The 14,920-nt window shown below is 30.6% G+C and overlaps 1 protein-coding gene across 14 annotated transcripts in view; it reads left to right on the plus strand.

The window, feature by feature from the left end:
* Positions 1-14,920, plus strand: part of LOC148627433 (dedicator of cytokinesis protein 3-like) — a 101,189-nt gene that overhangs the window by 25,565 nt on the left and 60,704 nt on the right. For all 14 annotated transcript variants that reach the window (XM_088573009.1, XM_088573024.1, XM_088573038.1 and 11 more), the window contains 12 exons: positions 232-301; positions 640-797; positions 1,154-1,285; positions 4,097-4,221; positions 5,187-5,285; positions 5,669-5,732; positions 7,224-7,330; positions 8,745-8,910; positions 10,913-11,010; positions 12,025-12,117; positions 12,392-12,492; positions 13,248-13,326. In XM_088573009.1, the coding sequence (XP_088429135.1) occupies positions 232-301; positions 640-797; positions 1,154-1,285; positions 4,097-4,221; positions 5,187-5,285; positions 5,669-5,732; positions 7,224-7,330; positions 8,745-8,910; positions 10,913-11,010; positions 12,025-12,117; positions 12,392-12,492; positions 13,248-13,326 (1,292 nt within the window). The remainder of the gene's footprint in view (positions 1-231; positions 302-639; positions 798-1,153; positions 1,286-4,096; positions 4,222-5,186; positions 5,286-5,668; positions 5,733-7,223; positions 7,331-8,744; positions 8,911-10,912; positions 11,011-12,024; positions 12,118-12,391; positions 12,493-13,247; positions 13,327-14,920) is intronic.

The raw sequence follows: 14,920 nt of genomic DNA on the forward strand, positions 1-14,920 counted from the left end.
TCTAAGTTACTTTCAGATTTTTCTGAGAACATTAAAAGAGATGGGACAGACATATCATGTTCTTTAACACAGCTGTTTGTTATAAAGTTGATGTATATTATCATCATAAAGTTAGTTTAAATGTTTCTAGTTGATACAAAGGTGGCATTATCATGAATTTTTAAAAGTGCATTGTGCTCTACTGTTATATTTTTGCTTATTTTCTGACATATTTTGTTTTTTTTTTTTTAGTGATGAATATTGAAGATGTTAATAATAAAATGTTAGACAATAAATACGAGTGTATGGTTACAATAGCAAGGTCAGTTTTATTACAAAAGACATAAGATAACTTGACGGAAAATGAGTGATTCAGGTATTATCATGATTAAGATTTTTAAAGTACTGCATGTAATGTGATAATGCAATCCAGTAAAGAGTGTTAATGAACTTTGATAAATTATCATTTATAGATTAAGTAATGATATCCAATGAGCTTGAAATCTCAATAACATAAAAAAAGTTGACAAAATATTGCTAAACCTTGAAAATTTATACCTACTTGCTAAATTATGTTCCAGGTCATGTTGATTTTACAATTAATGTGTGTGTTGCCCATTTAAATGATATTAAATTTGATATGATTTTATTTGATTGCAGTTGTACTGAAAATGAAAACAGTTTTCCTGATAAACACAAAGAATTAATTAAAGGATCGACCAATCCAGGGTTTGGTGTATCCAGTGTTAGTAGCAGTATTAGTGGTAGTATTAGATTAAATACTAGTACTACCCCAACCAAACCTGGTACTACACAAGGTAGGATATTGGATAGGCATTGTTAGAACTTGATGAACTGCATGTTCACTCTCACTTGCTTCAACATTTAGTTTATATATGTCATGAAGTTTTTTGTAAAAGAAATTTTACAATCTGTACATAGTAACCTATAAAATTTTCAGTATCTAGTTTCTGGGGGAAGGGGTGTACTTTGACTTTATGTATACTACAATACCATAAGTCTTTTAAGTGCTTAACCTAAATCGAATTAGTAATTATTTTAAATATATTTTTACCTGTTAAAATAAAGAGGCAACATTTGAAATTTAAACACTTCCTCATTTAGGAAATGAATATCCAAAGAAATGATTTGATAATATTTTTCTATAATATAGGAATGTCATTGACCATGGATGTTACTGTGTATGACTTGGGCCTTCCAGCTGTTAGGGCAGAGAACCCAGTGTTGTTTCAGAAAGATATAAGTGTTATACCTAGACTCAGTCAGTTTGATGTCATAAACCCAGGTAAATACACAGGACAAATTTTGATGTAAAAAGGCTTTTTCACCAGCCTTTGAGCAATATGTATAGACAAACATGCTGCTAATTATTTAATATAAACATTTCACATTTAAAACATCATTAGTTTTGTAGTGATTGAATATTTCAACTAACATGTCATAACCATATACTTTTATTTACAATTGAAAATCTTTTACCTAAATCTCAGCTTAACTTGATTCTTAGTGAGTAACACACATTTAAAATTGTAGAAAATTGCTGAAATTATAATGAATTTTAGAATCATGACATTGTTTTTCTTCAGAAGAATTAAACCAATTTGATGGTGTGTTGAATTGAGTATTATTTATTTTTGTTGTGGTGGGTTGGGTGAATTGTGATTATTGACAAATTCTAAATTACCCCACCCATGCACCCCTTAAATTCTTTATGTCTGTGTAGCTATACACTTGCAGATCTTTATGTCTTATTCTATACTTTCTGTTTAAAATGAATGAAAACCAGCCAAAATCTTCAACTTTAGTCTCTTTAAATGCTTGCTTTTTTATGGACATCTGAGTAATGAACAGCCTGCACGTAAATAAGTATTTAGGACATAATACATAGATTTATGCATTCAAAGTTCATTAATTTCATAAATGAACATAATTAGATTGGGTTTTTCCTCATGTTAAAGTGCCAATATCACAACCTTTAATATGATAAAACTGTACTGGGTATAACTTGGTAAATCAATGTCATGAAATCATAGATATTGTTTGTGTGGATGGAAATTTGGAGAGAAATAGATCTTGATGCATATTAAGGTTTAAAAACTAGGGAACTACTTTATGTTTTACTAAGGAAACTTAGTAAAACATAAAGCTATTCCAAGTATTTTCCACATCCTGTGCCTCTTTCACATACAGCTGAATATGACACATCATATCTCTGTTAGAAGATAACAGGGTGAACTAGAATTGATGTAATGATGTCCGATGTAATTCACCAGTAGTCCATTATCTTGGTAATAAGTTGTTCTCATTTTATCATAATATATTTTATTTTAAAGCTTTCTATGTGGACACAGTGATCAGGGGTAAAGCATCAGTTGTTTGTTTTAATTTTCAGTTCACTTCAGTTTGATATATGTTTCTACTATGTTTTTACAAAGGTTCATATATATATGAGATAATTAGATTTATATGTTCGAAACCTTAGAGATAGATTAAATCACTGAAATCAAGAGTGATTATTATTTTAAATCAGAATATGCACACCATTATGCATGTCACTAGATTAGGATATCCTTTAATATTAATTCAGGTGTTAATAACGATTAACTAAAAAAAACAGTTCTTGCAGTGTCACTGCTGAGTTTAATTGGGGCCATGTACCTTTACTTTCGCTTAATTTTTTATAAAATGCTTATTTGAGCTTAAAAAGGATACAGTGTAAGACCATTCTTTCTCTGAGAATTATAGATAGTAAAAAACTTTTTGTAAAACACAGGGAAAGTCAATAAGCTTATTAGTGCTTTTTCTCATTTACTTTCTGTGAATGTACTTCAGTTAGTTTGAATCAAAAATTGGGAATTCTCAAGATTTTGTAAGTATGGGGATTTCCGTACAATCTGTTAGTTTTAACAGTAATTTTATGTTTGTTGGAAATATTTTTGTCTCGCTAAAATTGGTACCCATTGAATGATAGTCCTTCCACACAAAGTGACTACTTCTAGCTTACAAAGTTGATTTTTTGTGTCACATAACTTTTATTTCTTTATGTTTCTATTTTTTAAGATCCCTTTATTTTTGTCTCTCAATTTATCCTTCATTCATCTATTGGTGTCAGTTTTGTATGTTACACAATTTAGATGTCATTCAGCTGAAATTGTTGCGGTGTTGTCCAAAACAGTAAAATGGTGTATTTTATATATTGAAGTTAGCTCAAAGCTTTATCATTTGATTAAAAATGTTCAAAGCATTAGATGTTAGTAGATGCCTGCTTAATTCCATGGTACTGCCCTACCCATCATTTTAGCTTGATACATTGTACTAATATGCATGGTGACTCACAAACAAAGCCTTTACTATAATGTTGTAGAATAGAGCCAATTCAATCTTCATGCTATTACATGTATGATAATTTTCAAGGGTTGTTATTAAAGTGTTCATTCAGCAGTGGTTTTATATAAATGTATTCATTCAGCAGTGGTTTCATGTTAATGTATTCATTCAGCAGTGGTTTTATGTTAAAGTGTTCATTCAGCAGTGGTTTTATATTAATGTGTTCATTCAGCAGTGGTTTCATATTAATGTGTTCATTCAGCAGTGGTTTCATATTAATGTGTTCATTCAGCAGTGGTTTCATATTAATGTGTTCATTCAGCAGTGGTTTCACATTAATGTATTCATTCAGCAGTGGTTTCATATTAAAGTGTTCATTCAGCAGTGGTTTCACATTAATGTATTCATTCAGCAGTGGTTTCATATTAATGTATTCATTCAGTAGTAGTTTCATATTAAAGTGTTCATTCAGCAGTGGTTTCATGCTTTGTTTGCAATGTAATAATATTACAATATTGATGTCATCTAAGATTCATTAACATTCTAACAAAAAGACAGAAAAAAAATGTACCTTTATATTTAGTGAAACATGTGTGATGTGAGTAGCATTTAAAATTTAACATATTTAATGAGTTATATTAGTATGTCTAAAGTATTTATGATAAAAAAAATGCCTTTTAAAAATTATACAGCGATGGTATCTGTTATATTCTGTTTGCTAAATTTGCTATGAAAATGTACTTATTAGTATATATTTCCTTTTACACAGGTGAAGTTAGAAATGACATTTACCTGACACTTAGTGAGGCACAGTTTGAGAGAGGAAACAAGAAATCCCAGAAAAATGTTGAAGTTTGTGTCACAGTCCTAGGTGCTAATGGAAAAGTCATTGAGGTCAGTATTTTAATTGGATTAATTTATTTAACTTCCTATAGCAGACATTTCATGCATTTTAGGACAATAGAAAAGAACCGATGTGGTGAAATGCAACAAATGCATCGGTGTATAACCTTAATACAAAATAAAATATTTTCAGATCACCGAAAAGCCTGAAGACTCTAAAAAGCAGCTCCAATAAAAGTGATAAAATCTATGGTAACATAACAATGTAATCGTTACCACCAAGATGTGTTGACCTTTTGTTGTCCATGATGAAACTAAAAATAAGTAAATTCTTTTTAGTGGTATCAACAATATAAATACTCCAACTGTGATAGTCTGTTGTACCTAGACAATTGACAAAATATGTTGTAAGTTGAAACTGGTTTCTAATATTATTAAAGCACTATCATAAGAGGTTATTGAGAAAATTTAGAAACAATAAGTAGTACTCCAGCTAAGAATCATGCATCATGTGATTCATGGTTGGAAAGTCTACATATTTTTATTTTTTGATATTTTATTTAAAATGTTATGGTAAACATAAATTGACTTGTCATAGAGCCCCTGTTCATAAGAGATATAGAATGCACTGTAGAATTCAGAATTAAGGAAGACAACTCTATAAATGACACTAAAATACAATAGAAACTGTTGGATTTTCAGTGTGGATTATTTCCTAAGAACAGAAAGATTGGAATGAATAATTATGAATTTCATCATATAGACATATAAAGCAACTTAATAACAAAAATAAAAACATGTAGCCATTTTTTTTGCATGATCCTTACAAAGACTACTTCATAATTAGTGACATTATTTTGACACCTTAATGACATGAGACTTTAAAAAATATTTTATTTCTTTATATGTAATTTTTAACATCAAAGTATCTATGCAATCCAAAATTTTCACTTAGCAATGCCCAGAAATTTGTATAAGTAAATGTATCTTTACTGTATTGCATATTCTATTTTTAGAAATGCATCTGTCATGGTTGTGGAGAGGATGCTTTGACCCACTTTGCCACAGGTGTTTATTACCATGACAACAATCCCAAATGGCAAGAAACTATAAAGGTATGTAAAAAAACATCCATGTGAGATTTGTAAGCGTAGTCAAGAACAAAACCCCTATGGCCATCTCAATATTGAATTTGATCTAAGAAGGTTTTACAAATATGACATTATTTTAACCCTTTAGGACGTGAATGCACTCTCTGCCCTTTATGTTCCTGGTTAAACTTCCATTTTTTTCTACAATTTTAAAAAATAGTTTCCACTTGGTATTGACTTCCTTCTTGATCAGGAAATGATGAATTTTCTCAAAAAATTTAGTTTTAATAAAAAATCTTAAAAGTACTTTGTACTTGTAATCCAATAACAAAGCAGCTTATGATGAAAAAAATACAATGTAGTAAATTGCATACAATTGTCACTAAATATTGATATTTTCCTTGTAGATCTCATTACCAATGGAACATTTACCTGGATCTCATATTAGATTTGATATTTACCACTGTCAAGGTTGGTGATGATAAATTCAACAACATTTGTCACTTTTTTTCACTTCAGCGACATTTGCTGTTCAGCGCCAAAAAAACGTATAAATTCAGCGACATTTATCTGAGAATTTTAATGGTGAAAATATATTGTACATGTAACACCCCTTCTTTTAGCCAATGACCCCTGCACACCACGGGAGATGAAAGTAGGATTTGAGTGGGATATTTAATATTAAAAGTCAAATGACAGGCTGAGCTCTGTATGTCATGAGCTTCACATACTTGTATTTGCTTATATCACCTGATCTCTACTGATTCTGAAAAGCTTTATCAAGCTGAAACTTGATCCCATCCAAAATTAAACCTTCCTTTCCCCTATTGGTGGTGTACTTTTCAATCTCCATTTTGATTCTGACTTAATTTTATTAATCTTATCTTTTGAGTATCATTCGGAGAAAGTATTGGTCAAATGATCAAATGACCCGATACCTTCAGGGGTCAATTAAATCTTTTAATAAAGATCTATACAATTATTTTGTATTAAAACTATATTAATTTCTATGAATATACTTATCTATTTCATAATTTTTATTTTATTTTAATTCATTTAATTTTATCAATTATTTCATTGATAATCGATGTCGCAGAATTTATATGCAATATTTACTAATTGCATAGGATAGACGTTCTTGAAATAATACACCTAATTACTCAAAAAAGGTTGCCGAAGTGATAGTCACTGAATCAATGATGTCCCTGAATTTATAGGCGATCATTTTGATGACCTATGAGGATATTGTAAAGTGACACTAATTATTCAACATGTATTTAACGTTCCTAATGGTATTGACCACGGTCTGAGTCCATTTTAAAATATTTCTCTCATATGAGACCAGGATATATCTATTTTTGATGAGCCATGAGAGTTTCGTCAAACCAGTAATTTCAAGCTATCTAATTGGTAAAAATTTAAACTGAGGAAGGTTACTATTAATGAAACTTAATTCAGCCTGTATTGACATTAAAGTTAGTTGTACACATGAATAACTCTACAATATGAACCACAATGTTGTTCCAAGTTTCTGTTTCAATTCCTTATTCTTTATTTGGTATTGTAGTGTCATTAACATAAATTGATCAGCTTGGTTAAATTACATTTTCAACTTAATTAGACTATGTAGGCTCTGTTATAACTTAGTATGGAAAATTTAGTTACAAGACTTATAATTTGTGACCAAAATACACTTCCACTTAAGGACGGTTTACTTACAATCATTTACTGCTTCAGTTTCATGATCTTATTTGCCCTTATTGACATGCATTTCTACAAATCAAATTTTAGGGCTTAGTTTTCTGCCTCACACTAAATTGCAGTTTCAATGTGAGGACATAGAGTTTTTTTGCAATTTTACAACTTTTTTGTATTTCTATGTTCATTCAATTTTGGGTATGACATATAAATACTGTATATGTTTAACTGTTTCAAGTTAATTTGTTGTATTTTTTTTTTCAGCAAGAAATAGGGCTGAAAAGAAGTTGTATGGATTTGCCTATTTGAAAGTTACAAATGATATTCAAATTGTTATCAAAGACGGATCTCATAATTTGTGTATCTTTAAAGTAAGTTTCTACTAATATGCATTCTTTAAGTTGGGGTTCAAATTTACTTCTAAGAGTGAAAGGTCCTGGACTAAGTTTTAAAGCAATTGTCCACTTAAGAATAATCAAAAGTCCTCAATAAAGTGTCATTGTAAATTGTTAGTGTAAACAGTATTTATTCAGAAATATTACATGATAAGTACAGATGAAATATAAAGAACTGAACGGGATTGGAAAACAAATGTTGACAAATTGTTGAAGGTCCAGGACCTACCTTTAGGTGAATAAAATTTAAGGAGTCCTAGGTCAGAAATTTAAGATCCCAGTCATTGAACCACCATTTATTTGAATCTCTGTAAAGTTAAATCACTGTGACGCAATTTTGTATTTTTTTCATCAAGTTAAAAATCTTCTTTCTTCAGTCACTTGTTTGCTTCATTGAATTGTTAGTTTTAGCAACTGATGCTGTAATTGTCTGTCGTCACCTGTGTCATTGATCTGAGACAATTAAATATTAGTTTTTGTTAGAATAAGGCAAAATGGTAAAAATCAGAAATGTGTGTCAAAAACCCACCAATTTGACAGTATAATTTCACTCAAGAATGCATTTTTCTCGTTAAGAAGACCATTATTCGATCTCTGCAACACTAGATTTGCTCAGATATGTTTCAACAGAATGTTAGAAAAATGAGGTTTTTACCCACTGCTTGATTCTGACAGAGACTATCACTTAACTTAGAAAAAGCGAAACAAATCATTTTATATCAAATTTGAAAACAAAAAAATTGGTCTGCAGTTTTAATGACACCCACCAATATTTAAAAGTTGCTCATTCATATCACTAAACGGCTTCTCTGTAAAATGTGAATTTTTCAAATCTGATGACATTTTAAATCCAGATCACAATGTTTACATTGTCAAATTGACCGTGATTTGTTACCAAGATTATTTTTCGGTTATTGGTAGGTTGACGAAAACAAAGAATTACCACCTTATTTTGTATCATTCCTATTAAATAATTGTTTATTTTCAAATTCATGAGAAATTATATTTTTGTCAACATAGAAATTAAAAAATTAAAATTATCTGTACTTTATCAACAATCGGAATTACAATGAAATTTCTTTAAGCTTAAGGAATTTTAAAATTCTTGTTGATTGTGCATATCAGTTATAAGTATTGATGTTTGGTTTTTATATTAAAACTGAGAAATGCTTAAAAAATAAAAAATAATACAACTCTGCTTTCATAAAAGAACAGCTTAAGAAAATTATGATTAAATTGAAAATTTGCTTAAACTGAGGTTGAGTTTATGTTTTTTTAAATTATGTTTTCATAGAATTGCAAGTGACTGTTTTTTAGATACAAATTATATAGACACAATAATTTACAGGTGACAGTACTTAAACCACTGACATTTACATTTATTTAATAGTGTGAAGATGAAAAGAAAATAAAGCCAGAGAAATACACAAAATTACGTTTCCTGAATGAAGACTATGGTGTATTGTCCCCTGGTGGATCAGTAGGTTATGAAAGGCACCATAAAGATCACATTGAAGTGAAGACTTTATTGTGTTCTACCAAGTTTACTCAGACAAGTAGGTTATAAATAGCACAACTATAGTATCTGTACATTTATTAATGTCAATTTTTGTCTCGTCTTGGACTAAGTCTATCCATTTTGTGCATATGCTCCAACAAGTGCAACTCTTACTATGCAATGGATCTTATAGAAGTGTCAGATATCATATGTGTGTTCGTAAAGGAAGATGATTATTATCAAATGCTGCAAGAGTAGATAATACAAGTTCAGAGCTTTAAATTTTTTACATTTTGTTAGCTCAACTCCACCTCAACTACTCAACAGATTTTTGTGAAACTTTATTGGAGTCTTCAGCATCAATTTACCTGTAGATGATCATAAAAGAAAATAGTACATGTAATTATTAAATGCCTGCAAGGGTGAGCGAATCTTACTCAAAGGCTTAACTTGTTTTAAGTCAAAGTGTGATGGGCTGGATATCCTTTTTGGAAGCTTGTACATAGTATTTCCAGTTTGGTGGGATTCTTTTTTCATTTTTGTTCAGGTATCTTTCTTTATGTTCAGAGGCCTTTGTTTGCTTGTTTGCAGGATGTTTCCACACATAATGATGGTGTGCAAGGTCATAGGATCTTGATTTTCATGAAATATTACGTAACTGGGTGATAGTTAGACTTTGTTATTTTTGTCAGAAATATATCCCAAGCAATAAAGTTAGGGATTTGCTATGGGGGGGTATTAACATTTTTTATGTGTACATTAATCCATCCATCGATCCTCTTTTTCTCATTGCAACTAGTCTGACTCTACCGAACAGAATTTCATGAAACTATGTGGCCCGGATACAGTATGTAGATATGTATATATTTAGGAATTTCTGATCCCCAAATTGATCCCCAGACCATGAGTAACACAAGTCTTGGAAGGATTTCTGAATCTGCAAACCATGTCTTCATACAAAAATAAACATGTTCCTAATTTGGCAAATCTAGTGAGGGGGGCATCAAAAGTTTCTTACAGACACATTTGATTTAGTAAAAAAAAAAAAAAAAATCGCTATTAACAAATGAGGCGGGGCTCCTGTGATAAACAGGGCTTCTAGTTTTTTAGCTCACCTGGCCAAAGGCCAGGTGAGCTATTGCCATCACTTGGCGTCTGTCATTTTTGTCTATCGTTGTCGTCGTTAACAGTTATACAAAACTCTTCTTCTCTAAAACTACTTCACTGATTACAACCAAACTTGGTATGAATGTTCCTTGGGGTATCCTGCATAATATTGGTATGGGGATTTTTGATTCGTCAAAAACCATGGCCGCCATTACTAAAAATAGAACATAGGGGTCAAACAGTAGTTTTTCGCACATATCTCCTAAACTGTTAGGTTAAGCTGAATTCTGATGGGGTAATAGTGTTCAGCATTATGAGATCTATCTCTGGTCAAATTTTGGTTTTAATTCATTAAGCCTTGTTGGAGTTATTGCCCTTTTTCAACGATTTTTGCTATTTTTAATGTTATTTCTTTCCAAAATCTTCTCCTCTGACACTACTTGACCAATTGAAACCAAACTTGGTATGAATGTTTCTTGGGGTATACTGCATAGAACTGATGTGGGGATTTTTGATTCGTCAAAAAAACATGGCCACCATTTCTAAAAATAGAACATAAGGGTCAGACAGTAGTTTTTCAGATATATCCCCTAAACCATTAGGTTTATCCAAATTCTTTCAGTAGCTGAAATGATCCATATTATTAGGACTACAAGTCTTCAGACTCCTTCTAAGAGGTAATGCACTTGAAAGGGGAAAAATGACTTTTTTTTTAATAGTTTTCAGTCAATATCTTGAAGACTATGATAGATTAAGAGAAACTTTCAATTGTTGAAAAGATCTTGTGATAGTTCTACAAAAGACTTCTGTGGTCAAAATTTTTGGACAACTTCGTGTTTAATTTAGTGCCTTTGGAAGGTGAGCGATTCAGGCTCCTGGGAGCCCCTTGTTGTTATTTTTGCCCAAGTTTCAGAAAGTTTTGACAGACAATAATGTATTTATCTGTTTTATAGCTGAACTCCTTGGAGTGTTGAATTGGAGAGAAGAGAAGTCTAAAATAGATACCAACTTAGACAAACTCATGTCAGTCCAGGGTACAGAAATTATGAAGGTATGCATATTGTGCAGAACAGTCAACTTGAATTGTTGTATTTTGTTGATCAAAGAGTTTTAACTGGAATTTGAAAAAAAAAAAAACAGTATTCTCAGGTCTATCCTCATATCTTTTAAGTGCTTCATTTAATGCCTTATCAGTAATTTAAACAGAAAAATTAGCATCCCTCATCATTTATTCTCTGGCTATGAACAATGTTAATATTAGCCTCATCACTTTTTGGGTACAAAATCAGGTAGAAAAATGCCTTCCTCATCCATTGCTTGAATAGCAAGAAATGATTTTTTTGAGTCAATGCTAGTAACAATAGAATTTCCTTCATCCCTATGTTGCCCTTTACAGACTGGTTTGACTGTACATATTAAAAAGATGGGTATGTAAATACTATAAACATACTAATTTTTGTGAAATCGATTTTTACACGATGTTACACTAAACATTTTTTTTGAAACCGCAAAATTTGATACCCACGAATATGTTCACTTGATAGAATACATGAAAATTAATATGTTTACAGTTTTGATGTTGTTTGCCAGATATTAAAGTTAAGTACCAATCCACATAAAATTCAGACACTGCCAATAGTAAAGTGATTCATGGCTCAGAAAAATCCACCAAACAAACGATGCTTTTTTAGTCTTCCGATGCTGTACTTTCACATAACAACAATCTTTTCTGCATTCAAATCTGCACTTTTAAGAAAATCATATATTCATCTCCCACTGAAATCAACCAAATCAAGCCAAATCAAGAATGATAACTCTTCCAAAGTGCAAATTTCATGTACAATCTATATGATTTTTCTCAAAAGCACAACAACCTAATGAAAAACTAAGACTTGTTATGTGATCAATAACTGTTTCTGTACAAGAAATAAGGCTGAATTTGGTGGGTTTTTAACATGCATAAATCACCTTCTGTCTGATTTTTATAAAGACTGCTACTTAATTAGTTTCTGAAGCAAAAATACAAATAGAAACCATCATTTATACCATGTTTTATTTTTTTCAGTTTCTTCAAAACTTGATGGATAGATTACTGGAGATGCTGGATGATGGCTGTGCCCATAAATCTCCCTATTGCTCTAAAGTCTTCCAAGTCATTGTAAGTAAACTCTTTTTAAATCAGTTGTTATTGTTTTAAAATTATTTTTATAATTAAGCAAACTTTACGGAAGAATCTTGAGTCTGGTAAGTCCTATCAATTGTTTTCATTTAATATATCAAGTCATTTTTTGGTCTTTGTAATGTTCACAATTTTTTTAGTCAGATTTTTTGTATTAGCTGGTCCCATGTGAAAACTATTAAAAAATGGCTGATAAAACAAACTCTGTTAATTGTGATGAATATGAACCTAAATGATTAATTTTTTTCTGCAGGTTTTCATTTTGAATTTGCTGCTGGATACACGATTTGAGAACTTCAAGCCAGTATACGAAGATTATTTAACAAAAACCTTTTCATTTCCTAATGTTTACAAGTAAGTAAATTCTTACAACCTTTATTGTTTAAATATTATGTGTAGTTCTATTGATTCAATACATGGTGGAAGTTCTTTTCTTTATTGACCAAAAATATCATAGGAGGTTCTGAATAACTGAAAATAATGGTAGTACAGTAAAATATAATAGACATTGAACTGCTGATACATGTACATGGACAGCAACTTAAACTTATTGTAAATCCCTCTGAATAATCAGAGAATAATTGGTAACTATGTACAAATATTCAGTGTTCAAATTCATGTTAAATTCTTTTCTCAATTGTAACAACACTCTATCAATATCATCCCTTGGGCTGTGATGATACACCATGTGATACAGATTTTGTCATTTTAACATTAAAAGAGGAATCACTTGATAAGAATCTACCACTGTATTTTAAGCAAGATGCAAAATTTCATTTTCCAATTAATTCATATCTGGTCCTTTCTTTCATTTACTTCTAAGTGTAAAGTATTAAAAAATTGTGACATTAACAAACAGTAGATACCTCTGTAGTGGAGGAAGTGCTATGACTGTTTGGATACAATTAAGTTTTATTTTGGCAGATGCTTGGTTAATACATGTACTCCTCCAAAAACACCGACATGAAGAAATCATACCATAACTGGTTTATTTGTGTTTTAAGATAATTGAGAGTGTATATCATTTTTAAAGAATTTAGATTATATTGAAAATTTATATCATTTTTGAAGATTTTAGATTAATGCAGATTCAATGTTTTACATTACAGACATTTAATGGACCAGTTCTCCTCTGGAATTGTTGTGTTCTGTGAAGGGAAACCTTTTACTCTATCTATGACCATGAAGGTAGATACTCATATATTATTCACAACTTTATCAGTTCTCCATTTCTCCTACTGCGTCATAATTTCTTTTCTCAGGTTGCCTTTCTGAATCTAAAAAATAGCAGCAATTTTCAATGACAACATTACGTAACATCCACTGTGACATCACTGATAAACAGAATAACATCAGTTTTGAACATCTCAGAATATCACATCTCGCCCTGCCAGGCTCGCTGTGATATGTTCTGACTACAAAACTGTAGTCATTCTGTATTTTTCCAGCAACTGTTTTGTCTCTTTCCAAGACAAATTAAGAAATGATTTCATATGATATTCTGTATGAATAAGGTGTCCATGAACAAATCTAAAATCATAAATTGTGAAGTTTCTGGCTTTTTTGGACACTTTTCAGTTACCATACAATTGATTTTGTCTTTAATATGAAATGTGATATTTTAAACTTAGTTTTGGTTTATGTTTTCAAGATTAAACTTTTATACCATCTTGAACCTCCCTCCTTACAAAGTTAGGGGGTATATAAAAATCACTTTGTTTCTGTCAAACTATTCATCAGCATATATGGTATGTATAAATTCTAAACATTTAAATATGTTTTGATAATAATATATAGATAGGGAAAACCGGTAATGATGTTTATTAGTAACATAACCCGCAATAACGTCACAGTAAATCTACTACACTTTCCAACAATGGTATAGCTGAGACTATGTAACTCTGAATGTGGGTCTTTTTGTTATTGAATTTTTTTATGACAATACACTTAAGTAGCAAAAAAAAAAATACAAATACAAAAAAGAGTGACCTTCTGAGTTACCATATTTGTTAACCTATGGAACAGTTCATGTGGGAGATTCTCCCCTATTACACTGTCTCAGATGGGAGATTTTTTTGTTAAAACAAATTGTTTATGTTAAACTTCAATTATTTAGTATTTTACACTGAAAATGTAGTAATTCTACCTAAAACTTCCAACAAATCTTACAGTTTAATGTGGGAGATTCTAAATGTTTTCATTGATTTTTTTGGAATATCCCCCCCTAATGTGAAATGGTTAACAGGTATGAGTTGCATATTTGCTGGGTAGGTAATGCTTGTTGAGTTCCTGAAATAGAATTCAATCAAATTAAAGTGGTTAACATGATTAATGTCTAATGAAGGTTTTATATTGTAAACTTGCTTGCAGAATCCAAGTTAAATTTTCCATATGAAAATATTGTCAACTATATTATAAGGGTTTAATGCTTCCACTCTGCCATGATCCTATTCATATCACGATTCTTGGTTGACGATCTGATTTGTTTCACGATTTTACTGACATGTTTTGTTTGTGTTATTTCATTTACAGTTCAACAAATTTAGAAAAAGTATGACACATAATCATGTCCATAGGTTTTGATTAGCCTTTATCCATTACACTTTAAGTAAATCTAAAGTGTTTGAAACAGCAGATAAATCATTATGTGATTGAGAAACAAAATTTGTAACGGACATTACTTTCTTTTTGATTTCTGGTTAAGCTAAATGAGGAATTGGATCGGAATTATAAAAAACAATGCGGTATCAAATTCTGGATCTTAAAAAAAAAAGATTGTGAT

This window comes from Perna viridis, chromosome 1, assembly GCF_037379345.1.
Source record: "Perna viridis isolate PV_CMFRI_1.1 ecotype Kerala chromosome 1, ASM3737934v1, whole genome shotgun sequence".
NCBI lineage: Eukaryota > Metazoa > Mollusca > Bivalvia > Mytilida > Mytilidae > Perna > Perna viridis.